Source organism: Osmerus eperlanus, chromosome 19, assembly GCF_963692335.1.
Source record: "Osmerus eperlanus chromosome 19, fOsmEpe2.1, whole genome shotgun sequence".
Lineage (NCBI taxonomy): Eukaryota > Metazoa > Chordata > Actinopteri > Osmeriformes > Osmeridae > Osmerus > Osmerus eperlanus.
The window spans coordinates 12,487,815-12,513,734 of record NC_085036.1 but is presented as its reverse complement, the minus strand read 5'-3'; the positions used below and the strand labels follow the sequence as shown (position 1 = coordinate 12,513,734).

At 45.9% G+C, this 25,920-nt stretch overlaps 2 protein-coding genes and 6 non-coding genes across 10 annotated transcripts in view; 5 read left to right on the top strand and 3 right to left on the bottom strand.

The window, feature by feature from the left end:
• Positions 1-1,434: 1,434 nt before the first annotated feature.
• On the bottom strand, positions 1,435-12,352 carry LOC134039820 (period circadian protein homolog 1-like). Of its 3 annotated transcripts, none has more exons than XM_062485913.1 (20): positions 12,182-12,352; positions 10,836-11,426; positions 10,109-10,362; positions 9,774-9,895; positions 9,401-9,602; positions 9,058-9,252; positions 8,766-8,844; positions 8,556-8,662; positions 8,250-8,403; positions 7,689-7,974; positions 7,250-7,364; positions 6,815-6,950; positions 6,286-6,404; positions 5,936-6,112; positions 5,413-5,730; positions 4,104-5,215; positions 3,756-3,942; positions 3,330-3,504; positions 3,044-3,194; positions 1,435-2,830 (listed from the first exon to the last, which is right to left on the bottom strand). In XM_062485913.1, the coding sequence occupies exons 2-20, from the start codon at positions 11,153-11,155 to the stop codon at positions 2,504-2,506; spliced, it is 4,536 nt and encodes a 1,511-aa protein (XP_062341897.1). In that variant the 5' UTR covers positions 11,156-11,426; positions 12,182-12,352; the 3' UTR covers positions 1,435-2,503. The 3 variants fall into 3 exon arrangements, with proteins under 3 accessions (XP_062341897.1, XP_062341898.1, XP_062341899.1); XM_062485914.1 differs by having other exon boundaries at positions 7,250-7,361; XM_062485915.1 differs by lacking the exon at positions 12,182-12,352 and having other exon boundaries at positions 10,791-10,926.
• Positions 12,353-13,842: 1,490 nt separating this feature from the next.
• On the bottom strand, positions 13,843-22,726 carry vamp2 (vesicle-associated membrane protein 2). Its single transcript, XM_062485359.1, has 5 exons — positions 22,434-22,726; positions 19,199-19,301; positions 18,746-18,904; positions 18,505-18,556; positions 13,843-18,320 (listed from the first exon to the last, which is right to left on the bottom strand). Coding segments are annotated over exons 1-5 (333 nt in total). The 5' UTR covers positions 22,436-22,726; the 3' UTR covers positions 13,843-18,303.
• Positions 22,727-23,246: 520 nt separating this feature from the next.
• On the bottom strand, positions 23,247-23,328 carry trnal-aag (transfer RNA leucine (anticodon AAG)). Its single transcript has one exon. It is a non-coding gene; the product is annotated as a tRNA-Leu (tRNA).
• A 1,016-nt stretch (positions 23,329-24,344) lies between these two features.
• Positions 24,345-24,477, top strand: LOC134040146 (U8 small nucleolar RNA). The gene has a single exon (XR_009932857.1). It is a non-coding gene; the product is annotated as a U8 small nucleolar RNA (small nucleolar RNA).
• A 317-nt stretch (positions 24,478-24,794) lies between these two features.
• On the top strand, positions 24,795-24,928 carry LOC134040148 (U8 small nucleolar RNA). The gene has a single exon (XR_009932859.1). It is a non-coding gene; the product is annotated as a U8 small nucleolar RNA (small nucleolar RNA).
• A 363-nt stretch (positions 24,929-25,291) lies between these two features.
• LOC134040147 (U8 small nucleolar RNA) lies at positions 25,292-25,425 on the top strand. Its single transcript, XR_009932858.1, has one exon. It is a non-coding gene; the product is annotated as a U8 small nucleolar RNA (small nucleolar RNA).
• Positions 25,426-25,609: 184 nt separating this feature from the next.
• On the top strand, positions 25,610-25,691 carry trnas-gcu (transfer RNA serine (anticodon GCU)). The gene has a single exon. It is a non-coding gene; the product is annotated as a tRNA-Ser (tRNA).
• Positions 25,692-25,885: 194 nt separating this feature from the next.
• The window catches only part of trnat-agu (transfer RNA threonine (anticodon AGU)), a 74-nt gene continuing 39 nt past the window's right edge, over positions 25,886-25,920 (top strand). Inside the window, exon 1 of the tRNA in view lies at positions 25,886-25,920. This exon is cut by the window's right edge and continues 39 nt beyond it. This is a non-coding gene — a tRNA (tRNA-Thr).

The window sequence follows — 25,920 nt, the reverse complement described above, 5'->3', positions numbered from 1 at the left end:
AGGAGTGGGGGAGGGAGAGGAGGGAGGGTAAGGGAGGGGAGGAGAGAGGAGGAGTGGGGGAGAGAGAGGGAGAGGAGGAAGGGTAAGGGAGGGGAGGAGAGAGGAGGAGTGGGGAAGAGAGAGGGAGAGGAGGAAGGGTAAGGGAGGGGAGGAGAGAGGAAGAGTGGGGGAGAGAGAGAGGAGAGGATGGAGGAGATAGGAGGAGTGCTATGAGCAACACAGAGCTGGTAATTACACAACACCACAAGACAGAGAGTTTCTGTTTGGGGGTGGGGGGGGGACGTAGTTGACTGTAAAAACAATGATTATTCACAGCTTAGTATCAGTCTGGGCCCACTCTCTTTCTGAAAATGTGTGTATTCCATCAGGCTCAGAGAAGAGACAAGAGGAGAGCTGAGAGGCAGAAGAGGAGTGATGAGAGGAGGACTCACTGGGCACACGGCCTGAGGCCCATCTCCACACGTCTTCCCCTCTCTCTCCCCATGCAATTTGTGTCTCTCTGTAAGTGTTTCTGTCCAATAAAGGCATAATAAGGCCAAAAATACCCATCCTCAGCCTCACCCTCAGCCTCGGCCTCACACGAAAGACTTGCAGACCTCTGAACGTGTGTGACTGTTTACACAACGATTGTGAACCCATCTCTCCTCTGTCATTGTGGTGTCTCTCTCCCCAGCTGTAAGGGAAGATCACTGGCCACCACAAACCGACCGTGAAAAACAACAACCCTCAACAACTAACACAGGAATGACACACACATTCAATACGCAACAGTGGATAACCTGATTATTCAACCGCTGTTCAGAAGGGGTTGACTTGGCACGTACTGGACAGTGAGTAGATTACCCACTGTGAGAGACTGATGAGGGGGAAACATTGAAAGTGAGATGGTTAGTGTGAGGCATGGACTGAAGGAAAGTGTGTAACTCAGTTTGACCAGACCAACTCTTGTCCACCAGACTCTGTGCCAGCAAGGTCAGCAAACATCTTCTGGGAACTGTTGTGTTTGGTCTTAGACCACAGCCTCTCTCCTTCAGGCTGAAACAAGGGTATTTATTATCTAACTTCACACTAAATACTTTATTTTTTCCCAGAAATGTTGAAATTCGAGATGGTCAGTGTGTGGCATCTGCTGAAGGTCAGCGAGGAAGGTTCTGAGGGCTTGGTTTTGTTGCCCAGTTCTCTGTGGGTGGAGATGACACATTTCATGCCAAAGATGTCTTCCTCCTCTTATTCCTCCTCCCCCCTCCTCCTCCTCCTTTTTTGTGGAAATACAGCATGTGCCTGTGTATGATGTAGACTGAGGTTTACTCAAGAACAAGACACTGGTGGTCTTCATAGGACTGCAATGACACTGTGGGGTCTGGTCGCCCCCTAGAGGCCGGAGATGGAACAGCTTCTCTGTGCCACCTCATGACTAAGGCTTACATACAAAGACAGGATTAATTTATTTTATTTCAGGTCCACAGAATGACATAAAACTTCATATGACTGAATGAATGAAGACAAAGAGTGAATAGTTTCTGAAGAGTACCTGTGACAGGGAAACCACATGTCCAGGTACGGGTTAAAGCACCAGAGATTTGAGAGACGGGGGGGGTGAGGGATGTCTGACAAGGAATGCATCATTAAGCTCAACCATCAAACCATCCACACAACACCTGGGCCTTCTCCTCACGTCACTGTCCAAGCGACAACATCCAACTGCTCCGTTACCATGGGAACGAACGTCCACCCCCTTAACTCTACACCCCGCTCCCATAAAATACATTTTAAAATAAAATAACAAATAAACATCCATAACAAAGTTAGGTATCAAATACGGTTTTGTGGAAATGACAGGTGGGAATGTGAATCATGTACTGGTACCTTTAGCTATTGACTGGAAATGAAGAAAACACAAACATGACAATAAAAGGACTACAAAATGATGGCAGTGTGATATTATTCTCTTGAATATGTACTGTAAAATACAGTATCGTAGAATATTTGACATTACTGTGGAAAATTCCCTACAATATCATTATTATTCTAGCAAACAAATTCTTCAACATGAATTTGAGAAATGTACATATACAATCATAGATTTGACAGCTTTTTCCAATATGGACATTGGATGGATAAAGTCTATTGCGTTGATACGGCGCAAAAACTTTTAAACGATCAAATTGTAGATTCTTTAGGAGAGAGAAACCAATAACATACAAACAGTTTACAGTCGAAAGACGACCAGACACTTCGTGCCAATAAAAAGAATATTTACAAAATATTTTTCCTCTTTTTTTAACATTACACAAAATACGTAACATAAAATACAAACAGTATTTTTATATACAGTGCGTAACATTTCTACACATTTACTGTTCATTTTGCTCATAATCTCTCCTCATGGACGTTGTGTCTTATCAGAGATATGTATACATTTACATATCCAAAAGGCCCCGCTTCAAAGGGGCTTACATATGTACAAATACAGGGGATGAATCCATAGGCTGCTCAATTCTCCTCAGTCTTTTTTTCCAACTGCAGACGTCTTTCTCGCCATATCCGTGACGGATGAGGTCACCTCAGACTCCTCCCCCCGGGCTAACTGTCTCTTAGCAACGAGGTTCGATTCCCCAGCGACGGCTTTGAGCGTCTCCTCCGACCGGGCGGCCCGTGCCTGCAGGGGGGTCGGGGAGGAGGTGTGGGGGCCCCTGGGGCCAGGGAAGCCCTTGGTGCCTGGAGTCCTGTCCTCCTGCAGGGGGTGGTCCCCCGTCAGGTCCATCTCCTGAAGCTCCGTCTCCAGGGGCGGCCGGGCAGAGGAGGAGGAGGAGTCACAGCCTGAACAAGACTGAAGACAGGAGGGAGGAGGAGGGAGGAGGGATGAGGAGGAGAGAGGAGGAGGGAGGAGGAAGAGGGAGGAGAAGGAAGAGGGAGAAGGAGTTTGAGAAAGTTGCATGTAGTATGTACGCGTGACCTTCATTTACTTATAAACCCTCCAGCGATCCTGCAGAGGTGGACATGCTGACAACATGGTCACAGTAGATCCGTAAGAGGGACTCACGCTGATGTTGATGGCCGGGGGGAGCCCTCCTGTACCCATCCAGGGGTGCACCTGCGCCAACTCCCTCCTCTGCTCCTCTGTGAAGTGAGGCTGCTTCTTCTGCATGGCCCTCAGAACCTGCCGGTCCTCTCTCAGGACTGTCTCCCTGTCCCTGTAGACACAACGCAACACACAGCACAGTTAATATACACACACACACACACACACACAGTTAACATACATACAGACACACACACGGACACAGAGAGGGGTCAAGGGTCAGAGGTCGGCTGCTGGGCCCACTCACCGGGTGGGCATCTGGTAGGTCATCATGACCTTCTCGTCCGTGTTGGCCATGAGCAGCCAGATGGGGTCCTGCAGGACGTACTTCATCAGCTGGGCCTCTTCGCCCACCGCCTTGTGACCGTGCTCGTTCTCCGACGAGTCAATGCTGCCGAAGTACTTGCTGGTGTTGCTGCTTCCTGAGGTAACAGGAAGTCACGAGTCACTTCCTGGCTTGGGCTCTGAAGGTGTGTGTGTGTGTTTGTGAATGGCTGCATTATCGAAGAATACAGCGTCTAGACTGTGTGTGTGTGTGTGTGTGTGTGAGAGAGAATCCAGTCTCTCTCTCCATTACACTAGATAAGCATCAAACGTTCTGTTCTGGTGTGTTCTGTTCTGGTGTGTTATGTTCTGGTGTGTTATGTTCTGGTGTGTTCTGTTCTGGACTTACTGGTTCCGCTCCCTGAGGTGCTGCAGCCGTTAGAACCGGACCCGGAGGACCCGGACGACCCAGTCCCGGAGCCCGAGGACCTGGAGCCCGAGGCGGCCGACCCGGTGCCTGAGCAGGCATCCTCCTGGAGCAGCAGGTCCAGCAGGTCGCTGGAGGTGGACATGGCGTCCAGGTCGTCAGCGTCGGCCTATCAGAGGACACGGAACACCGACAGGGAGGATTACAGAACACCTGCGGCGAATCGGCCGGAGACTTCTTTACGTAAAAAAAAAAGGTGTGAATAGTGTGTTTAGAGAGCAGCCGATCAGGGGTCATTTGCTGTCCTTCACATCGGTCGTTAAAACTCACGTTGTCGTTCTCTTTGTCCTCGCCCGCCCGCATGCTGCTGCCGCGAGCGCCGGAGCCCTGCGCCATGGCGCCCTGCTTCCCCGGCCAATCCTGAGCGGCCACCCCAGGAGGGGGCGGCGTCTGCAGCGCCCCGGTGGCCATGCCTTCCTGGCGGTTGCTGGGCAACTCCTCCAGCTGCAGCAGGTTGAGGGGGGAGGAGCATCGTGACTGGAACAGGGGCGAGTCAGTGCCCTCCAGAGGGGGCTGAGCCAAGTACTGGGGGGTGCTGGAGCGAGAGAGGCCCCCTTGGGCAGGGTCCACAAGGGGCATGGTGGGGGCCTGGGGCCCCAGGAGGGGGCTGGGGTAAGGGAACGTCGGGTTGGGATTCCAGAAGTGTTGGGGCATGAGAGGCAGGGCAGGGTTGAGGAGGGGGGGTGAGGGGTTGAGCTGGGCCACCGCAGGGTTCAGCTGAGGCATGCCCAGGTTCAGGGGAGGCATGGCGGGGTTGAACTGGGCCAGGGCCGGGTTGAGCTGGGCCACGGGTATGGCCTGGGGGAAGGGCGGAGGGGCCTGGTTGAGTTGCGAGAGCGCGGGGTTCAGGTGAGGCATGGCAGGGTTGTACTCCGGAAGGCCCGTCTGGAGGTGAGGGAACATGATGTTGGGCAGCACCACCATGACTGGCGGGGCCATGGGGAGGGGGAACTGGGTGGCGTGTAGGGGGAACTGGTAGGTTGCTTGGGAGTTGGCGCTGGCCATCTGCAGGCTGGGGTCCAGCCCCGAGTGAGCCAGCAGCTGCTGGGAGACGGAGGGGAAGAGGGGGTAGAAGGGGAGGACCCCAGGAGGGTAGGCCGCCCCAGGGGGGGGCAGGCTGGCCTGGGAGGCCACGGAGGTGGGCCAGGAGGAGGAGGAAGTCAGGGGCCCCTGCATCATGAGGGGCTGGCCGGAGGGGAACATGCAGCGAGGGTGTCGGCCTCCTCCCTGCCTTCTGGAGCCGCTGTTCATCCCAGAGCCGGCCAGCGGGCCTGGGTAGCTGGCACGCAGGGAGCCCTCCTGCTGGTGCTTCAGACGCTTTCCCCCGCGGCCACGCCGCCGCCCACTGCCCCCCGCTGGGTAGTCCTGGGAACTGTGGACTCCTGAAACACGAGAGAACCATAGAAGGTTGGTGCTGGGTTGAAACATACGAAATAAATATACATGAGTGGGAAAAATATGGAAAACTACATTTAACGGCCGCTTCCTCAGTTATTAAAAACACCTGCCTCACCCACATTTGAAAACAAACTAAAGCTCTCTCCCACATACACCCCTCCACCTCCCCCTCCCAGCGTACCTTTGGGCGTGGCGGTGTGCCCGCGCAGGGAGCCAGGCTCAGGCTCCAGGGCCGTCAGCTGGCTCAGGTCTCGGAAGCGGCTGAGGAACACCTGCTCCTCCTGCTGGGTGTGGGCCGACAGCACCTCCTTGGTCAGCCCCACGTGGGCCGAGCCGCAAGCCGGCCTCCGGCCCTCCCTCTCCGGCTGGGCCGCCTGGGCGGCGGGGCTGGGGGGAGCGAGGCTGGCCGCGGGCGGGGGCTGGGGGGTCGCGGAGCTGTGGTTAGCGGCTGGGGCGGTGGTGGTGGGGGTCACCGGTGGCTCCTCCATCATCACGATGTCTGCCAGAGAAGAAACGGATAACAGGAAATGTAAGACGGAGGGGGGAGGAGCGAGGGGAGATAACGACAGAGAGAGAGAAAAAGACTGATAGAGACAGATAGAGAGAGACAGATAGAGAGAGACAGAGACTGAGAGAGAAACAGAGAGAGCGAGAGAGGAGGAAGCGAGACAGGAAACAGAGAGGGAGCTGGGCAGGATGCTGACCCGACTCTGGAGGTTTCTTGTCTCCCACGTGGACGATGGTGCTGCTGAAGCTGCACTGGGACGTGACAGACACCACGCTCTCGGCCTTGCAGTGCAGAGCCAGGGGGCTGAGGGGGTGGCTTGGGCCGGGCTGACCCACTTTGGAACCCTCCGGAACGCCCACGGCCGCCTCCAGGTCTGCGGAGAACAAAAACACAGAGTTAGCCTCCGTCTCGGTTCCACCCACTGACAGGAAGTGAATATGTCAACTAAGCTTGCGATTCCAACCATCTCTTTCTCTCTCAATCTCTCTCACTACCGTCCTTCCTCTCTCTCTCTCTCTGTCTCCCTCGCTATAAGTAAGAAGGTACCTTTGGCCCCCCCCGACAGCTCCCTCTGCTTGTCGTCGTCCGAGGTGGAGGAAGTGGTGCAGGAGGACGAGCCACACTTCCTCTTCACCGTGTTGGGTATGTTACAGCTGTCCAGGTACCTGCAGACACCAAGGACGGGAGCTAGGTCACACACTGACACCACCACCATCATCACCATCACCATCATCATCATCACCTCCATCATCATCACCTCCATCATCATCACCTCCATCATCATCACCACCATCATCATCACCTCCATCATCATCACCTCCATCATCATCACCACCATCATCATCACCTCCATCATCATCACCTCCATCATCATCACCACCATCATCATCACCACCATCATCATCATCTTTCCAAGGGGGCTAGTACATCCACATTGGATGTACTAGTCCGCTGGACTTTCTGTGTGACCCTTTTTCGACATTTATTTTATCCCTTTGAATGAAAGCGTCTGCGAAAACAACTAAAGTGTCGAACGTAAAGGTAATCCTCCTCAGGAGACAGGACAGCCACGTACCGTATGATGCTATCCAGGCAGTTGACCTGCTGGTAGGAGTAGCTGGACGCAGGGTCCCTTCTCAGGGGCTTGGAGGGCCCCGCTGGGCCCCCCACTGCCGGCTCCCTGCTGATCTTCTCTGTCTCCACCAGGGCTCCTGAGAGGAGGGCAGGGGGGGTTATTTATTTAGGGAACTTGTTCATGAGAAGTTCATGTAAAATCTACTTAAACAAAACAGACAACTATTTATCATACAAGATACATACAACACACACACATCACATCGCCTGGTTAGATCTGCAGAGATTGATATCAATATTTTATTTATCTATCCATCCATCAAATCACCCACCTATTCATCCATACATCCCTGTTACATAACAAAGACAGGCTGAGTGATTCAGCCATCTGAATCACTGGTGTTCAGTGAGAGCAGACTGGCGGCTTGGTTCTCACCGGTGCTGGCGTGCTTGCGAAGGGGCTTCCTGCTCCTGGACTCCATGAACACCTGCTGCCCGCTGCTCTTCACCATGTGCACGTCCTTACACATCTGCTGGAAGGTCATCTGCTGCTGGAACGACACACAGGATGGAAGATGAGGAAGGATGTGTGTATGAGTGTGTGTGAGTGTGTGTGAGTGTGTGTGAGTGTGTGTGAGTGTGTGTGAGTGTGTGTGAGTGTCCTCTATTCCCCGCTGTTGTCCTCAGTGGTGTTGCTAACCGGGGGGGGGGGAAGGATTCACCGGGCTCTAGTGTTGGCAGGGGCCCACTTACTGTTATTTACCCTAGGAAATGAGTGCTAATCTGTAACGTGGAGACATTTCACATGGCCCAGGATCATTTCATTTCGAGCCATCTCCGTCCCTCACTCTTCCAGCACTCCTGGGGGAACTCACCGGGCTGTGTGTGTGCGCCTCGTGCTTGGAGTGGCTGTTGCTGTTGCGGTCGGAGCCGTGACGGCGGCGGCGGGGCTGCTGGGAGCCGTGGCTGCTGCAGGCGGGGCCCCCCTGGGACCCGGGGCCCCGGGACCCGGGGCCCTGGGACCCGGGGCCCTGGGACCCGGGGCTGTGCACCGGCTGCACCAGCACACGGTGGATCTGCTCGCTCAGCCGGGGGATCTCCGGGGACATGGGGCGCGTCTCCGCCTCCTTGGGGGTGAACACGTCCTCGTTCAGGGGGCTCCTGTTAGAGGGAGGGGGGGTGGGGGGGATGAGAAACAGTAAACACAAGGTACTTTAACGACTGGACAACAACAATGACATTCATCGTAATAACGTGTTAAGCAGACGTTTTTTTATCCAAAGGCACTTACAAAGGGGGATTTGAACCCTTTAACCTCTTGATCTGCAGTCAAATGCCCTACCGCTATCCCCCACCTTTCAAAAGGACGTGACTAAATGGTAACCTTTCTGCTCACGAACCCAGAAGCAAGCCCAAAGCGAGGAGGTTTGACTTACGTTCGCACTTTGTGTCGCCCCACAATGAAGGCCACCTTCCTGCTCCAGGGGTTGACGAAGGATGACCAGGAGGTGTCGATGGTCAGGTACTCCCCGTTACGCGCACAGATGCGCAGGGGGGAGTGTTCGAACGGCTGGCCGGCCGACTGCAGAACTAAGGGGGGGGAACCAGACAACAAAGTATTCACGACTGACACCTGGTCGACATCCAGCTTTCGTTGAAAGGAGGTGTAACAAGTGCAAGAGAAGAAATGAGATTGAGAGAATATATATGTAAGACAAAGCCAGAGGATAGGATGGACTCACTCTTCTTGTGGATGGCTACCATGACAGGCCTGTCGTCGGGGTGTAGGTACATGAGTACGGGGGTCCCAACCAGATCCTGGGGCAGGTAACCAAGCAACGGTACAGCCCTGCAACACACAGCAACATGACTATACTGTGCTTCTGCATTGGGCCTATTCAAACACAGGAAGCTTTTAGAGCTTTAATGGCTGATCGAGCCGTTCCGCTGACCTCTCGTCCACCTCTTGGAAGAGACAGCTGGGGGTGTGGCTGGTGGTGAAGATCCTCTTGTCTGCAGGGATACGGGGTGCTAAGAGAGAGAGAGAGAGAGAGAGAGAGAGAGAGAGAGAGAGAGAGAGTTACATAAGGACAAACTGTCCTACAGATGAAGAATTCAGCAGGTAGACGTCATTTCCAGCAGTCTGTTAGTGTTCAGGTGAAGAACCCGTTGACAGGGTTGACAGGTCTCTGTGGTCACTGTAACTGTGACGGTCAGTGTCTCCTGGGGGCCCGGGGGGCCTACCTTCGTATCCTGAGTGGACCCTCTCAGCGATGAGCAGGCAGCAGGGCTGAGGCTGAGACATGTCCGAGTCTCTCAGAGTCAGCTGGTAGGGGGTGAGGCGGAAGGGGTACAGACGCACCTCGCCCTCGCTGTCCCGCCCCCGGCGGATGCGGCAGAACATGGACTTCTCCTGGGTGCAGTCCACGGGGGACGTCACTTCGGGGGGGGGAGGAGGAGAGGCGGGCGTTAGAACCACCACATGGGGATCTCCTGGGTTCTCAGGTGAGATTTGTTTGTTTTTCTCTCTCCAAGCGATATCCAGGTGAGCGCCACCCAGGTGTCTCGGGGGGGGGGGGGGACTCACCAGAGCCGGTGCAGGAGGCCCAGGGGGGCAGGCGGCAGGGCGCCGTGCTGCTGTAGAAGGTGCTCACATCCTGGGGGGCCAGGAGCTCAGAGAACAGCGCCCCCTGGAGCCTCTCGGGTTTACAGCGCAGCATGGAGGAGGCCTGGGGAGAGGTGTACACCACCCTGCCCGACAGGAAGGACACCCCAATGGAGAACGTGTCCTGGAAAGGAAAGATGGCCGACGAGCACAAACGCATCAGTAGGTATCGAGACATTCTTCTGCTACACCTTATTTCAGAACTATTTATGTCTGATAAATAAAATGGAGCCTAAATGTTGGGAAGACTCTATAGATTCTGATTAAGTTAAAATGAACAGTTGTAGTGTCTTACGGTGTTCTGGAGTGTGTATTCGGAGGTGATGTTGTCCAGTTCGTCAGTGGTGAAGGCCGAGAGGTCCAGACTGCAGCCATGAGTCTCCTCCACACTCCACTGGTGATAATACTCTTGGTTCGCTAGAAAAAAAAATATTCGAAAAAGGATAAGAAAAACGCTCTTTCGGGAAGCGAAAAACTGATCATACTGACGAATTGTAATGACGAGAGTATTAATCTAGTAACAGATTACCAAGTTTAGAGCAGGACTCCCACCGTAGTTTCTCCAAGGGAATGAATAAAGTACCTATCTATCATACATACATAGTATACATCCATCCCTCCCTCCCTCACCTCTGACTTGTTTGACACAGTTGAGGGCGTACTGCAGGGAGGCCAGGGTGCTGGAGCGGCCTTTGCCCCTGTGGTCGGCCGGGACCCGGATCTTCAGCTCCTTCAGGGCCTTGAGCAGCTCCCTCTGGGTCTGCAGGCGGGCCGGCTGGTCGCTGCTGCAGCCCGAGGTGGAAGGGTTGTCCTGCTCCGAGCTGCAGCTCAGGAGGCTGTAGGCCATGGAGCTGTTGGGGGGGGATGGGCTGTGCGAGTTGGAGCTGACAGATGGACGGGGGGGGGGGGGGGGGGGAGAAACAACACAACCATATGTTTTATTATCGCCGTCCAGACTGTTTTGATTTTGACTCGACATTTTCATCTGGGGTTTTTTTTTGTGTCAATACGGTGCATGTGTGTAGCCAGTGGAGAGAGACAGATGGAGAGTGACGGGTGAGTTACTCGTGTTGAATCTCAATATTTCTCATGTGCCTGGTCTCATTTAGATACCTGACTTTTTTTGTGACGTTTACGTTCTGTGATGTTTAGGCTCTATGACGTTTAAGCTCTGTGATGTTTAAGTTCTGTGATGTTTAAGTTCTGTGATGTTTACGTTCTGTGATGTTTAAGTTTTGTGATGTTCAGGCTCTGTGATGTTTAAGCACTGCGATGTTTAAGTTCTGTGATGTTTAAGTTATGAGATGTTTACGTTCTGTGATGTTTAAGTCCTGTGGCAGTCAGTGGCAGTCATCACCTCTTGCTCTCTGTGGTCTCCATGGCAGAGTCTTTCCCATTGTTAGAGCTGCAGGTGGACGCCTCACGCCCCATGTGACCTTCGACCTCCCTCTCTGCCGAGTCGTTTCCGCTGGAGTTGGCATCTGTGTCGTCACAGGTAGACGGCGCGGGACACCTGGGGGAGGGAACCCCAGGGGGTCGCACTCGCTTCCCATTGGCAGAGGAGCTGCCAATCAGTCCAAGGGAGCCCGCCCCCTCCTGTCTGCCCAGTGCACCCTCTTCACTGCAAACACCACTAGTGTCATCTCTAGGAGTGGAGTATGCTGTATCATCACTCATAATAATCAATGAGTGATATACAATTGATCTTTGACAATGATTATCTTTTGATAGGTTTGGATAGTGCTATCATTAGATCAGAGTGTTTACGCGCAAAAACGAAGAAAAGGATATGGATATAAGATTGGATTTCCTCTTTGGATTTTTCGTCTGACAATGTTGATAGTATTTTCATCCCATCAGTATCTAACAAAGCTGATGAAAAAATAAAAGTTGGGAGAAATAAATCTCGGAACCTCTTGAAACTTCTGTGACTAGGCTGACAGAACCACTGCAGAAAGAAACAAGAATATTTCGGTATCAATATTTTGTATATCTGTGCCCAATGTTATCATCAGGATGCATTATTGAGTTATTACTTCCTTCCTTCACAATTATTGCTGTCTCCCATAACACAAATAGCCTACCATATAACCTGCCGGACGTAGGTAATAACAAAGTTTTATTACTATTACTGTTACTACCCACAACTTCAGCTTGCTCGAGTGAATCCCCAACAAGTTCACAACAATGTCAAATCACAAAAACAACAAAGATTTGTGCTAATTGCGAATTACATTGCTGTTAATCGAATCAATACCATAGGCTGCTAAAGCTGTGTGCTACAACATGCGTTTGAACAGATTGACACCAGGGGAGACCGGCTTTGAGACTGTTGACGACAGTGAAAGCAACGTGCATTAGGATGGGTTGGGGTTGGGCTTCGGCACGACACATGTCAGGGCTGATTACATTTTGTTTAGAGAAATTACTTGTTGGGTAGTTACAAATCAAAACAATCTGATTCCAAATTATATAAAAGACATTCTAATAGTTATATTTTTTAGAGGCTTCCAATATATACGCAGCCGTTTCTCTACCTAGATCAAGACCAGTCCCTGCACATTCCATACGTAAAGCCGATATCCACGTTATGAATCTGAACAATCCTTTATTTAAAAGGTTATTCCAATGTTTCTTAGTCAATTAATCGTCTAGTTCTTTAACTTCTCTACTAGTAACCTACTCAAACAAATGCAGACTCACCTTTTTAGAGAAACAGATATTCGTGAGCTAGTTATCACTCCTCAAAACTCATCTACGGTGATGAATTCGACAGTTTGGAAATCATATAAATCTTTGAAACTCGAGGTAGCGTTAAGTCTCTAGTCCTTGCATGTCTCTCATGTTTATGGTCTGCTTGTATACACTGCACATTTCCTTCGTCCGACTCAGCACGCAAAAACACACGTGAATTGAATGATTTGAGATACATTACTGTGATTGGTCCAGAATGGTCTTAAACCCCACCCTGTTCCAGTATAGCACGCCCATCTAAAAGTTCATTGGTTGAGTAGGGCGGTGCCCATCTTGCACGGGGCTTTTCTGTCACGTTGCTCTGGCGATGCACCTCAGTACATGGGCATGTCCAAATAATCTCATCCCGCATGTTTCGCATGTTTCTGGGTATAATTCATCGTGTCCTTGCCCCCTTTACTTTCCTCCTAGTTTCATGACTTTTAGCCTTAAAGTCTTAAAAGCTCGTAACGCAACGTGGAAAAAGTGAAGGTTTGCACCCAGTTCTAATTAAAACTATTCAACTAGTGGACATTTACTTAATTCTTAATAGTCTGACCAAAGAGGTCTTAAGAATCACAGAGTAGGTAGGCTACACGGAAATATAAAGACACATGAAACGTTTGGCTGAACCGTTTTCTACAAGCGTGGCTGTTGCGGTTATTGTCCCGTGGGTTGGCCTATGTTGGTGTTACCAGTCTGGCCCAGAGCCAACGGCTCTAGTATGGTCTTAAAAACTGTACTGTAGTCTACTTATGTTTATTCCAAATATACTGGCAATCGCGTGCACACACACACACAAACTCACAGTCACTTATTGAATGACAGGGTTTAAGAGTTTATGCCACAGCCCCTCCACTTTCCTTTATTAGCCTATCAAGAGACTGCTAGATTGTAGTAATGATAACCTTATTACTCATAAGACTATAGTCGATTGTGGTCTATTCATGAATAAGAGGCCTTTATTGTTTCGCGGCCCAAGTAGTGGATCTGCTTCGATTCCAGCTACTCTCCTCCGCGTGCTTCCACCACCTACCCAGCAGCACTGCTCTGTTGGGACAGGACAGCCTCGTGGGCGCTCTGCGTGTGGCTCCGTATCACTGTGACACGCCACCGTTACAGTTTCTCAGGTGTTTTATGTAGAATTATGTTATTATATCTTAATGTATGTAGACATAAATTATATTGCAATTTGATCAACGAACCAAGTATATTACATTTATGGATTGTTTTAACGCGTCCTTTCTGTCCTTTTTTGCATGTCGCTTTTATCCTAAGCGACATGCAAATGATGCACATAGAACGTGCAGAAAACCAAGGACCAGAAAAGGGTCGTTCTAACATAATTGAAGTGGTTAGAGCCTTGGAACGTTGTGTATTGTTTGATCCTGTGTAGTGTGATATACATCCACATGCTGCCACTCGTGTCCATGTGTGTGGGGCAGCACCGCATGTAGCAACTACACTTGACATCAACGTGATGGTAGTTTAATAAAATTAATAAAATTAAACTCTGTATCGTATAAAAGCTTTAGTGAATGGCATGTGTATAGACGCACTTTGTGTTATCTATATGTTAATATCATATATCAGATTTTCGAAAAAAACATTTAAACAAACTTATAAGTCACTTGTGTTTTGGACCCATTTTTTTCATTGGTTTTATTCAGTTTTATGTCGTCATGGTAATCAAACAGCCACCCACACAGCCACATCACACACGGAATATTCCTAAACTGGGGTAATAAACACAAGTCATCATCATCGTTGTTTTTCCAATATAGATATATTTCCATGATGTTCATCAATATAATAAGACATTGATAGATTCACACTACAATTATGTACTTTTCCATTAGTTTCCTCTGTTGCATTGTAATCCACCGTGTTAGTTTCCAAATCCCTTACCAAATAAAAACAAGAAATGTATCAATAGGTTAACAAAAAATAAACAAGAATACACATTTCCCATGATCACCCAGTCTAGTCCCTCCAGTAAGCCTTGGCCAACAGGGGACATATGAGTTCTTATTCCCGAAACCCCGGACCCAAAAGAAAAAAGAAAATAGTTCCCTCCCTAAAATAAAAATAATTTAACAACACAGAAATCTGGCGCAATTCATGACATCAGTCTAAACGTACTGAACATATGGTTTAACAGGATGGTAAAAATACCATCTCAGTTTCCTGACCTGTCTAATAGGATTTACATAGAAAGTCTCTATTGTCTTTTTCTTCTTCTTCTTCTGTCCAAAAGTACAAGCACGCAAGCCACTGACGTAATTCTAAAGTTATCAGTAACTTAACACAAATCAAAAGGGGAAACATTTGGTCCAGATCATGTGATTTCGGTGTGAACGGACAGAGCGTTGTTCGTTTACGATCAAACTCGGAGGGTGCAGTGTCTCAAAAGGTTCCCTCCTGTGATGAGATCACTCCACGCCTCTTTAGGTTGACATAAAAACAATGATCTCTACCGTTTTAGATTTGAGCCGTCCCCACACCCACCCCACCAACTGAATACCTAGAATACAACAGAAAAAGTGTCAGGTCGTTGAAAGATGCACGCGTCCTTTCTTACAGAGAAAAAGCAACAGAAAGAACACTCACATACACCAATTTTGACAGTTTTTTTTTGTATTTGATTGGCTGAGCATTCTTAGGACAACCCTTGAATTAGTGAGTAACACTGGTGTCCTACCCCCACCAGTGTAAAGTCACTCCAGTAGACTGAGAACGTGTTAACTCCAGTGAGAGGTGCCATTGACTATTTATAGTAACCCCTCGAATGTTTTAAATTGGCTGAAATTCCAAATTTGACTTAATGTTTTTTTTTAAATCTTCAACTAGATTTCGATGGAAATTTTTATATCTCCTACCTGAGGAAATTGGACCCCCTTCCCCCCAAAACACCCCACACTACGACACCAAACAATACAGATCATTGATTTTTTTTTTTTTTTTTTTGCTTTTTGTTTTAACAGCTATAGTTCAAGTTTATACTTTGTTTTATTTTGAAATCGTCAGCACTACAGACACACAAAAAGAGGAGTTGTGCTATTTATAAGATATAGGAGCATATGTCTGAAGATTTGTTACAGGTTAAGGTAGCTCTCCAGACCTGGACGGACACTACACTCTTATGAGGGGGGACTCAGGAGAAGGTGCTAAAGCACGTTGTGCTTGGGGGGTTTGGGTTTCTATGGTAAAATGTACATTTAGATCTCTGTGCCTTATCCAGTGTGATGAACTGGGTAACTAGGTCTTTTGAATAAAGGGTATGAGCTCTCAAAAATAGGGGAGGGCGGTTGCTGTTCAAGTGATTCAGGGAGAACGTGTCGTGTCCCTTGACTTGTTTTTGATGGCAGTTGGCAGTATAAAGCAAGAAAATCTGGTCTTTGGTAATATTCCTGTGTATTAGTTTTGCTCTATTTAGGGAGAACACTGGGAAATGGGGCATTCTAAGGCCATTTCTTTTCAAATGAGAGCATGTGTGAGTGAGTGTCTGTATGTGAGTAAGTGTAAGTGTTTGACTGTGTGTGTGTATTTGTGTGTGTAAGTGTATGTTGTTGACTGTGTGTGTGTAAGTGTGTGTGTGTGTACCGGTGTGTGAGTGTGTGTGCCGGTGTGTGAGTGTGTGTGAAAGTTGGTTGGAGTTCTCTGCCCACAAAGATTAGGATTAAAAAGGCAAATCAGAGCAGTGTTGACTGTTCTGCTCTATACGCACCCTCCTACACACACACACACCCTCCCACACACACACACATACACTTACACTATTAAGTTGTCATAGTAACAGCTTGCCCTGCCGTCTAGGTCAAAGCGGCCTAATCTGTCAGGATAAACCAGGGATATTCCCAAAACAGGCAGAGCTCCTCCAACACACACACACACACACACACACTGGAGGATCGTTGAAAGGGGAAAATATCTATAGGTGTACCTACAATCACAATGAGTGTTTTCTTTGATTGAGGATAGATTGAGAAACAGGGTTTTTTGTATGTGTAGAGCAAGCTAGAGCATCTATTAAGACCAAACCAGTAAGGGCACCAATGAGAAAATAATTGAGAACAGAAGCCTCTCCCTAGTTGCTTGGCAGTGTGTAACTTACAGAGCTGACTTGCAAAAAATACACTCACACATACAAGACACACAGAGATTGAGAATCTTACTGCTAACAGCAATGAGTTAAATCCTGATTGCACTCTCTGTATCTGTCTGTTTCACACACAAAAAAAATATACTATATAAATATACTCTATTACTATGGTTACAAAAGAAAAAGGCAGTAACTAGGGAGACACAAAAAGAGAGAGAGAGAACCACTGCAACAGCTAAACGTTCATTCCTGTACGTGTTTTGGAAATGGAAGATGTTTCTCGTAACGTTTCTTGGAAGGCTGGCTACAGTGCTCAACTTCTGACAGCAAATCCCTGACAATATGAAAGATGCGACCACAGGGCCAATTCACCGACTAGTCGAGCAATGTTTTTTTTTCCGGATTATAGCCTGTTTGCCATTTCTTTTCCTAATTTCTCGTCCGTTTTCGGACTTGTACCCTCACTGAGAGTAAGGCAGGTGTGCTCGTCAACAGGTGAGGCTTTGCTGCATGTGGTTCTCTCTCGGCCGGTCAGACGTTTGACCAGCCCAACAGCGCCATCAAAAACAAGGACATTTGTGCATTTGAAACCGCTTCCCCTTATTCATTTAGCCACTCCTCCTACACAAAAGTAAAAACTGTGTGAGGATAGTTTGGCCCTCAAAATCTCCAAAGAGTTGGTTTGTAATTGATCACTATGAGACTAAGGCTTGTCTGTGTCTCAGATTGGGAGTGCCTGAATGAGACACCTATTTCAAAACACAGCATTGATATCTGTCACCAGTTTGTACAGCTACAGTTTTTTTCCCCCCAGGTGTAAGTATCAGTTACAAGTCTATGTCCGCTGTTTGTTAGCAATGACATCACCGTACGATTGGAGAAGAGTTAGAAAAATCTAAATAATTCCAGATGTTTAAACATGAGCCAATTGGACATGGTCAAAACCCCCAAAGAAACCATGAATTAATAATTTTCTAGCAGAATATGTTTTCATCACTGACTTGTTAGATTGATATTGGTGATAATATTTACTTTTACTTTATACATATATATATATATATTTTAACTTTTCAAAGATACTTACACATACATGTGCTACACCAACAGCATTTGCACTAGACTGCAATGTAGGAATGTTTTCGAAATAAGACACTAAAAAGTAACTTAAGTAACATCTACAGACATTGGTCCAACTGTACTATGGCAGTTTACAAAGAAGAGAGAGAGAGAGAGAGAGAGAGAGAGAGAGAGAGAGAGAGAGAGAGAGAGAGAGAGAGAGAGAGAGAGAAAGAACGAACGAACGAATGAGGAAGTTTGGAAGAAAGAAGGAAGGATGGGAGAAAGTGAGGGGAATATTGATTACCTCAGTTAAAGGAAACTAAGTCCACTGTGCAAATATGCACCTATGCTCTGAAACAGAGCCAGAGGAAACCAGAGACAGGCAGGAACAGTAAAAGAACGTGCAAGATATACACACTCTGATGATTAGGCAGTAGTTGAATTCTGAAGCGTAAGTCAAATTAATACAAAAATTAAAAAATACAAAACGCACACACACACAACCTACAAAAAACATTATATCAGAATAAAACTCTACAAAGAACTATATATATATATTTCATATCTGGTATATAACAATTACCGCCAGGACCATAGTTTCCTTTTTCTGTTGTTGTTATCAAGTAACAATCACAACAAGTATTGGGTTCTGAGTGTGAAATTAAGTTTAGAAAAGCAGTATTTACACAGGAGGCAGGGCCACAAACTCACAGGACGAAGATTGACAGGGGTCCAGAGGTGAGGTGGTGGAAGCAAGGGTTGGGAAGGGGAGGGGTGAGGGGGCCAGAAGTGTCATATTTAGAGACTGTTTAGGGAACAATCGAATTAACTGATTGATCGTCAATTGTTACTTTTGTCATCAATTAGAAGGGTTTTCTGTCACAGGGTAGCTGGCAGTCTCGAGTGCCGACTGGGGTAGGAGTCACTCTTCTTAGGTACTGAAGTACACTGTAGAGAGAGAGAGAGAAGGAGAGAGAGAGAGAGAGAGAGAGAAAGAGAGAGAGAGAGGGGGGGGGGGGGAGAACGAAATTAAGACAGAGACTCAGATAACGACAGAGTAGGTCATCATTAAAACGGAGGGACAGTATATCACTGAGAAGACATTGCAGCTCAGTGACCTAGAATTCCTTACCGATGACAACGATGAGGACAATCACACATATCACCCCCAGAATAATCATCATCTGGAGAAGACAAAGATTGACACAAACAGTCGTTGAGAAGGACAAACAGCAGTAATAACCAAAACAACTTTCAATGACAGCATGCACCGTCCAAGTGTAACTTGTTTTCAACAATCCAGACGATTGGGCATTAACAAGATCAGTGTGAGTCTTTCGGCGGGAGCATCTTGGCCTCTCGGTGGCACTCACCTTGGCATTCTTCCACCAATACTTGTTCTTGAGTTTGGCGGCGCTGGTCTCGAACTGTGAAGCCCCAGCCTGCAAAGCGTCAGCCCGGTCATCGAGCTCAGATAGCTTCTGATCACGTTCCAGGACCTTGTCCACGTTCACACGCATAATGTCCACCACCTGGGAAAGAGACCACACAGGTCAGACAGAGACAGACTCGTTTAACTGTAAACACGTTGTGTTGAACATGGCACTGATATGTGGCTCATTGGAGGGAAGGTAACACTCAAATATGAGCGAGTCTGTAGCTGATTCATGACCGTGTTGTCATTTGATGAGACTCGACAGCAGATGGAGAAATCAACGTAGGGTAGGTAAAAACAACCGAGCGTTTCAGGGATTCGTGTAAACGGGTAAATTCGATTGTGTCTCGGTTCGTCTGCATTGTGAGACAGCGTCCACGGGGAAACGCACCTCATCTACTTGTGCCTGTGTCTGCTGCAGGCGGCGGTTGCTGGTGAGGTTGGGAGGTTGGTTAGCTCCCTCTGGCGCTGGTGCTCCGGCTGCAGGGGCAGACCTGTCATCAACACACACGCACGCACGCACACAAAATGTCAGGAAGAATATCTCATTATTCTCTTGTGAAGGCTTAGCCAAATCTACCTCCAATTCAACATGGATATGTACCCTTTTCAACTGTGAAGTGCTATTTGGAACGGTAAACAGTTCTTATTGTCCATTCTTTTTTAATGTTTACTTATTATTATGATCATACTACACCTATAACACAGGCTAAACTATAAACTGAAAGAGGGACTCTTTTTGTTATCATCTCTGTAGAGTTCTGACAGGTCAGAGCTGTTAACAAATTGAAGCAGTTGGTAACGAACATTCTTTCCGTTTCCGCCCCCCTCATAATTGTGAGGTGAGGATAGAGTTGGTTAGCTATGCTAACGTAACGGCAAATGACGTTAGGGAAAAGAAGATACCTTTGGGATGCAATAATGTCACGACCACACCTGGATGAAGTTTCGCATGAGTTGTGGTTCAGTCGATATGGTTGAAGCTATTTGTAATTATGCCTAAGATGGTTGAGAATGAATGTTAGCTAACAAGGACTTCGTGAGGTCAAACGTTGCTAACTTTGCCTGGCTGGGTCAGCAGACTGGTGTAATTGAAGGCCTCTAACTATACGCGTTTTTAGCTAGAGCTAGCTATAAGCTTGAGGCTTGATTGAAATCTGTCATTGTCTATTTTTTTTCGCAATGAAAACAACAAATAGCTAAGTGGCTATCTAGCTCAAATAAATACATAAAGTTACATGAGTAAACTGGCTAGCTTGTCTATCTTGCTACATACACGTAAGACACCAGGATTAGTTAGGTTTGACAGCCACGCAAATAGTTAATTGATTGAGATTATTTTGTAACTCTTTGTAACAATATATATATATATATATATATATATATATATATATATATATATATATATATATATAACAATCTAGTCGTATTGTCATTAGTCTACATTAAATTAATACGTCAAGCCACCGAGTCACTAGGCCTATACACAGTATTACAGAATTATTATGTGACGGCTGAATTCTGCTTGTACTAGTGCCACTGTTCCTCCACTAGAGGGAGACAAAACTCTGTATAAAGGTCACCTTTAAAGGCCGCCACAAACACAGCTAATCCCCATGTGTTAGTTGAATCCTCTCTGAATGCTCTTAATGTTTGTCGGTTGCCGTTTCCAGGTGTAGAGGGGTCATAATTTCTATTCAAATACAACATGTGAGGTCAAAATACTTTGTTGATTTTGTACTACAAAATACTAACAGTAGCCTACGGTTCTGTGACCATCACCACGTATCTTTTGATGGCGTAGCTAAATACAACCTTATCTTACTAGCTCTATTTTTAGCTAAATCCTGGCCTCTTTCACCTCCTTGCGCCTTGAGGAAAGCAGAGATGAGCGAAGCCAAATTTTGTTCCCTAAACGCGTCTATCGTGTGCATGTGTTTGGTGGCTAGTCTAATTATTACAGCTTTGACTCTATGGCGTTAACGTTAGAAACGGTAAAGTGTTGTTCATATGAGAGGAACGTCTTTGTTGTGGAGCATAAGGGCCAGTTGATAACAGCTTGCTATATATAAACGGTGCCTTTGCTCTTACGTCGTACTGGCACCGATTTGACTTGATTCAGGTTAACCGTTGGACACACTTTACTATCGCCTAACTGTAACAGGTTCCAGCGTTAATCGCATAAACATATGGCATGAAGTCTACAGCACAATTTAGTGGAATCAACGTAAAAACACACTTGATCCATCACTCCAAGTCAATTTCAGCACTGTAAGAAAAGACTATTACGGCGCTGTCCAGTGCTGAAATGGGCCTAGTGATAGCATGGCGTACGGCGCTCACGAACAGGTCAATACAATAAAATGGTTAAGATTTTAGAAATGTCCTCTTCAGTGAAACGGTGAGGCCATTCATGCTTAGAAAAAAAGTATATATATATACAGCCTACTTAGTTTCTCCTGTAACACCAAGGGCGTTAGTCGTGATCGAGAGAACATATATAATATGAGTAAATTGAGAATGAGTACTTTATTGTAAAGCGATCGACGTGAAAATTGACTTGTTTCAACGACCTGTAGGCTTTTACTTTAGCAGATAATTGTTTGCATGCACAAATCGACATGAGAAAAGACTGCCACCCACGGCCATCTTCTCTCTCAGTGTAACACCTGCGCGCTGTTTAGTGCCGAAATAACATGCTACAACGAAATAATTAAGTAGATTATAGAGAGACAACGCGTCACATCCACTGTTTACTCTTCAATTAACTGATAAAATAAGATATCTAATGTCCGTCGACGCGTGATAATCGACTGAAATGAGCGTCAGTTCCCCCACCCCCACAGTTGGTTAGCAATATCACATCGGCTAAGCCAACAAGATGGCTAATAATAGTCTAGCCTAGCCTATCCATTTAGTTACATCAAAGATAATATGCCTATGTAGCTTCTCGTTTTAAAGATTCCACATATTGGTCACATCAATTCTCTCAATTCTTTCAAGGGGTTCGACCCACCTTAATCTCTAAACAATTGTTTCTAACTAGCGATAAGCAGAGACCATCACATCTATCCAAGTAACCAGATGGTTACTTTGTGTTTTCTATAGTCTTCTATAAATTCCTAATAGGATGTTCCTATAACCCATAGACAATTACACAGACAACAAGCTCTTCATTTACTCAAACCAGTCCAATCTGGAAAAAGGAGTGCGTGACGGAGCTCAATGATAAGGAAACCTGCTTGCCGCGGAAATGTAACACCGATTAGCTTATTACAAATTAAATTAGGCATTTACTCTTAAATAATATCCACAAACCTCCAGGGCCAGCGAAAAGCCATTCGACGCCTACAAATGAATCGCCTGTAACCCAGCGACTGTAATTCTCTTTAATTGTTCTTTTGTGTAAATTTACATAAACCGTTACATTTCCTATACATGTATTTTTGATAGAATGTCCAAGCACATTGAGGAAGACATTAAGAAACATTATACATTGGACATAAAAGCGTTCTAGACAAGGGGTGCATCGTCTAGTTTCACAGATAAATTACATTATTTTCCATTGACAGACAAAAAGGAAATAAAAACGTCTCTCTCAAATGGGCTGATGGTGTGATACTTACATTTCTTTTGGTGTATTTGGCAATAAATGTACTCAAGTCCGAACTGGATTTCTTCGCCTAGGTGGCTGTAAAGCGGACTGTCTTCTGAACAGCGCTCTGCTTTTGCTCCCTTGCAATAGATTCACTCCGCTGGCGTTTTCTGTTGGTGGGAGTGTTAATGTCTAATACTGGCCAAATGTATTCCACAATTGTACCCCTTTTTATAATCTCAGTTAGTCCAAAATCTTGTTAAATTTTGCGACTGATCTGCTTACGTTAGTCTCGCAGTGTCACTTCGATAATGAACGTGTAATAAACAGACGCTTGGATTAAACGAACAAAGATGGCTTGTTGACGTCATTCGTCGAGCCGCAGGTTGAAATGGGTGGCCAGGCAAAGGAATGGCACAGATCAACCATGTCTATGACCGGGCAACTAGTGCACACGCAATGTCTTGTAAACATTTTTGGGTGCAATTCATATAGCTAATTAGGCTGATTGTCAAGCTAATCTATGACATGACAAGGCAGCCGAGAGAGTAGGCATTAATCTTTGAAGGTGGAGAATTACAGGCTGTGGTGATGCCAGCAAAATGGCGATGCCTGAGAGGGGGTGGAGTGAAGCACACAGTAAACAGTTGTTGAGGGTGTCATTGTCATGTATAGGCCTACATGTTTAATTAAGTGGGTTGTACGTTTGATGGCTGTCGGTGGGTAAGCTCTCATGGAAATATCATACTATATATAAGATATACCGATTATGAACAGTTGTTAAAGATGCATATTGAGTGTAGTATGGCAGAGAACGTTTCGTGCTGTTATGAAACAATATATTTGACAGCGGTGGGATTCGAACCCACGCCCCCGAAGAGACTGGAGCCTTAATCCAGCGCCTTAGACCGCTCGGCCACGCTATCACATGCTTATGTCGAGGAACAAATGTCATACTAGACAAAAATATTAATATGTCAACTGTTAAACGTATGTTTTGCGGTCAGTTGATTAACCAACGTAACATTCTCAAAATGAATTTTCATAAATATGTTGGCAACTAGGGGGAAAGTAGTCTAGTCTAGTTTTAGATAGGCTACATATTCAACAGGTTTTGTGAGTAGCCCAAAAGCCAAAGTAGCCTACATGTAGATCGCAGAATGAGAATCAAGTCTTTCACTTTAGCCATCAAAGACAGTACTCAATCAAGTCACATTCATCATGATTTTTTCATTTTTATTTAATTTATATCAAAATGACTCCATTCGTCCTTCATGACGTGTTCCATTCTATGGTTGAAAAAACGATCAGGTCTATTTGCCCTGCGAGTACAAGTAGGCTAAGTAGACACGTAAAATCTAATCTTGATTTATAACGTTTTCCTCTGGAATGATCAATAGCATGTATGCAATTAACGTTATTAATACAATTGTATTTTAAATCGCAAATCTTAAATGACCTTTTACCACAAATACTACAGATTCTTGAATCAGGAAGTATAATCACACATGTCGTGGTGGAGGGAGGGGTCTGTAAGGGGGGTGGCGCGGTATTAACTGCCGCTCTCTGTGTTTATGTTGAAATTGTATAACTATTGACGCTGTCATGGTAAGATAAGTAAAAGGTATACCTCTTTGTGTTACTGTTTGACGCAATGGTACATGTTCTGTGATTTAAAAGATAAGAAAGTTACGATGAAGTGTCCACCAATAGGAAGGCTTGAAATGCCGACGATATGCAAATGGGCCGCAAAGGATTACTCTGTTTTACCAGCGAAACATTGTTAATACAATTTATTTAACTACAAAAAAACTTCCAATATTATAAAATCTTACGAAGATTGGACACTTGGATAAGAAACTGTGAGCATTTTTATTTACCAAACCATGACCCGATCCGTCATGTATTTATATAAGACCATTCTCGAAACGACCTATCGATATTGTCAGTGAGGTACATCCTTACCTGTTACTTCATTCGTGAAGTATCAGAATATGATGAATGGTTGAGGATGAGATATGATTAGTCTCACCCGGTCCCAGAGAAAAGCAACACTCTGGGTACCCCAATCTGATCAAGATGTTAAAGAAAGTATGAAATTGTCTTGCAGAGGCACATTAGTGAAGCGAAGTTTAATATAAGGATTCAAAAATGTCGTATTCGTGCTTGACTGCTTCTGAGACCTCGTTATGTTAATGTTGACTATATGCACATTCCTTTGTCATTTAAGATTCTACATGTGGTGTAAATATTAAAGCTTTTATGATTTAATCATTTCGAAGGATATATAATATTACAAAGTACCTTTGGCAAGAAACTGTTTATTTTATAAACCGTGACTCGACCCGTCATGTCTTAACATCAGGTTCCATCTCCACAGCTGTTGTTGATATTGTCAGTGAGGTACATCCTTACCTGTTACTTCATTCATGAAGTATCAGAACATGATGAATGGTTAAGAATGAGATACGATTAATCTCATCCGATATTCAGAGAAAAGCAACACTCTGAGTATCCCAATCTGACCTAGTTGTTGAAAAAATAATATAAATCGTGTACTGTACAATAGAGGTAGTTTAGGACTGTTGAAGTTAATAGAGGGTTTCAACATTGTGTTATTCGTGCATGTTTGCTTTTGAGCCCTCGTGATGTTAACGTCGATGATATGCAAATTCCCTCGCGAAGGCTTCCTCTGTTTATCAGTTAAGATTCTACATGTGGTGTAAATATAAATACTTTTACGTTTTAATCATGTCAAAGGTTCTAAAATATTACAAACATAAGTACAACTAAGTAAGTAGTAAACAGAAACTGTTTTATTTTTTATAAACCATGACTCGACTCGTCATGTCTTGACATCAGATTACTTCCCCACAATATTGTAGGACATTGTCAGTGAGGAACATCCTTACCTGTTGCTTCATTCGTGAAGCATCAGAACATGATGATTGGACGAGGATGAGGAATGATTAATCTCACCCGCTGCTCAGGGACCTGCAACACTCTGATCATCCCAATCTGATTATTTGATTGTAAAATGAAAATAATATAACTCTTGTAAAATTTGAAGTATAATGAATCAATGTTATGAAGCAAAATAAACACATTAAAAATATCAATTTGAAAATTCCGTGTATGTGAATTGTACAACATGTGCAAATGTTTAGTAATAAGTGGGAAAAGTCTCTCAGGGACTGCTTATTAGCAGACGAGGTGGCCGAGTGGTTAAGGCGATGGACTGCTAATCCATTGTGCTCTGCACGCGTGGGTTCGAATCCCATCCTCGTCGAAAAATTATGTTATTATTGGAATTCTTGTACAAGGCGTAAGGCGTAATGAACATCTTTACATCTTCAGTGAACGTATCCTTACGGTAATATTGAGAATAGATTGACTGTTAACGTCAATATTGAAGTGCCTTTTCCACTCCATCCATTTATACAATAAATATTTCTACAAAAACATTTCGAATTATTGGCGCATGGCGCCGTGGCTTAGTTGGTTAAAGCGCCTGTCTA

Coding starts and splice junctions, on each gene's coding strand:
- vamp2 (XM_062485359.1), bottom strand. Junction 18,905..19,198: donor CACAGGCACAAGTAGATGAG/GTGCGTTTCCCC, acceptor TCTCTTTCCCAG/GTGGTGGACATTATGCGTGT. Junction 18,557..18,745: donor ATTGGTGGAAGAATGCCAAG/GTGAGTGCCACC, acceptor TGTCTTCTCCAG/ATGATGATTATTCTGGGGGT.
- LOC134039820 (XM_062485913.1), bottom strand. CDS start 11,155: ATGAGTGATGATACAGCATACTCCACTCCTAGAGATGACACTAGTGGT. Junction 10,363..10,835: donor GAGACCACAGAGAGCAAGAG/GTGATGACTGCC, acceptor TCCATCTGTCAG/CTCCAACTCGCACAGCCCAT. Junction 7,975..8,249: donor GGGCGACACAAAGTGCGAAC/GTAAGTCAAACC, acceptor TCCCTCTAACAG/GAGCCCCCTGAACGAGGACG.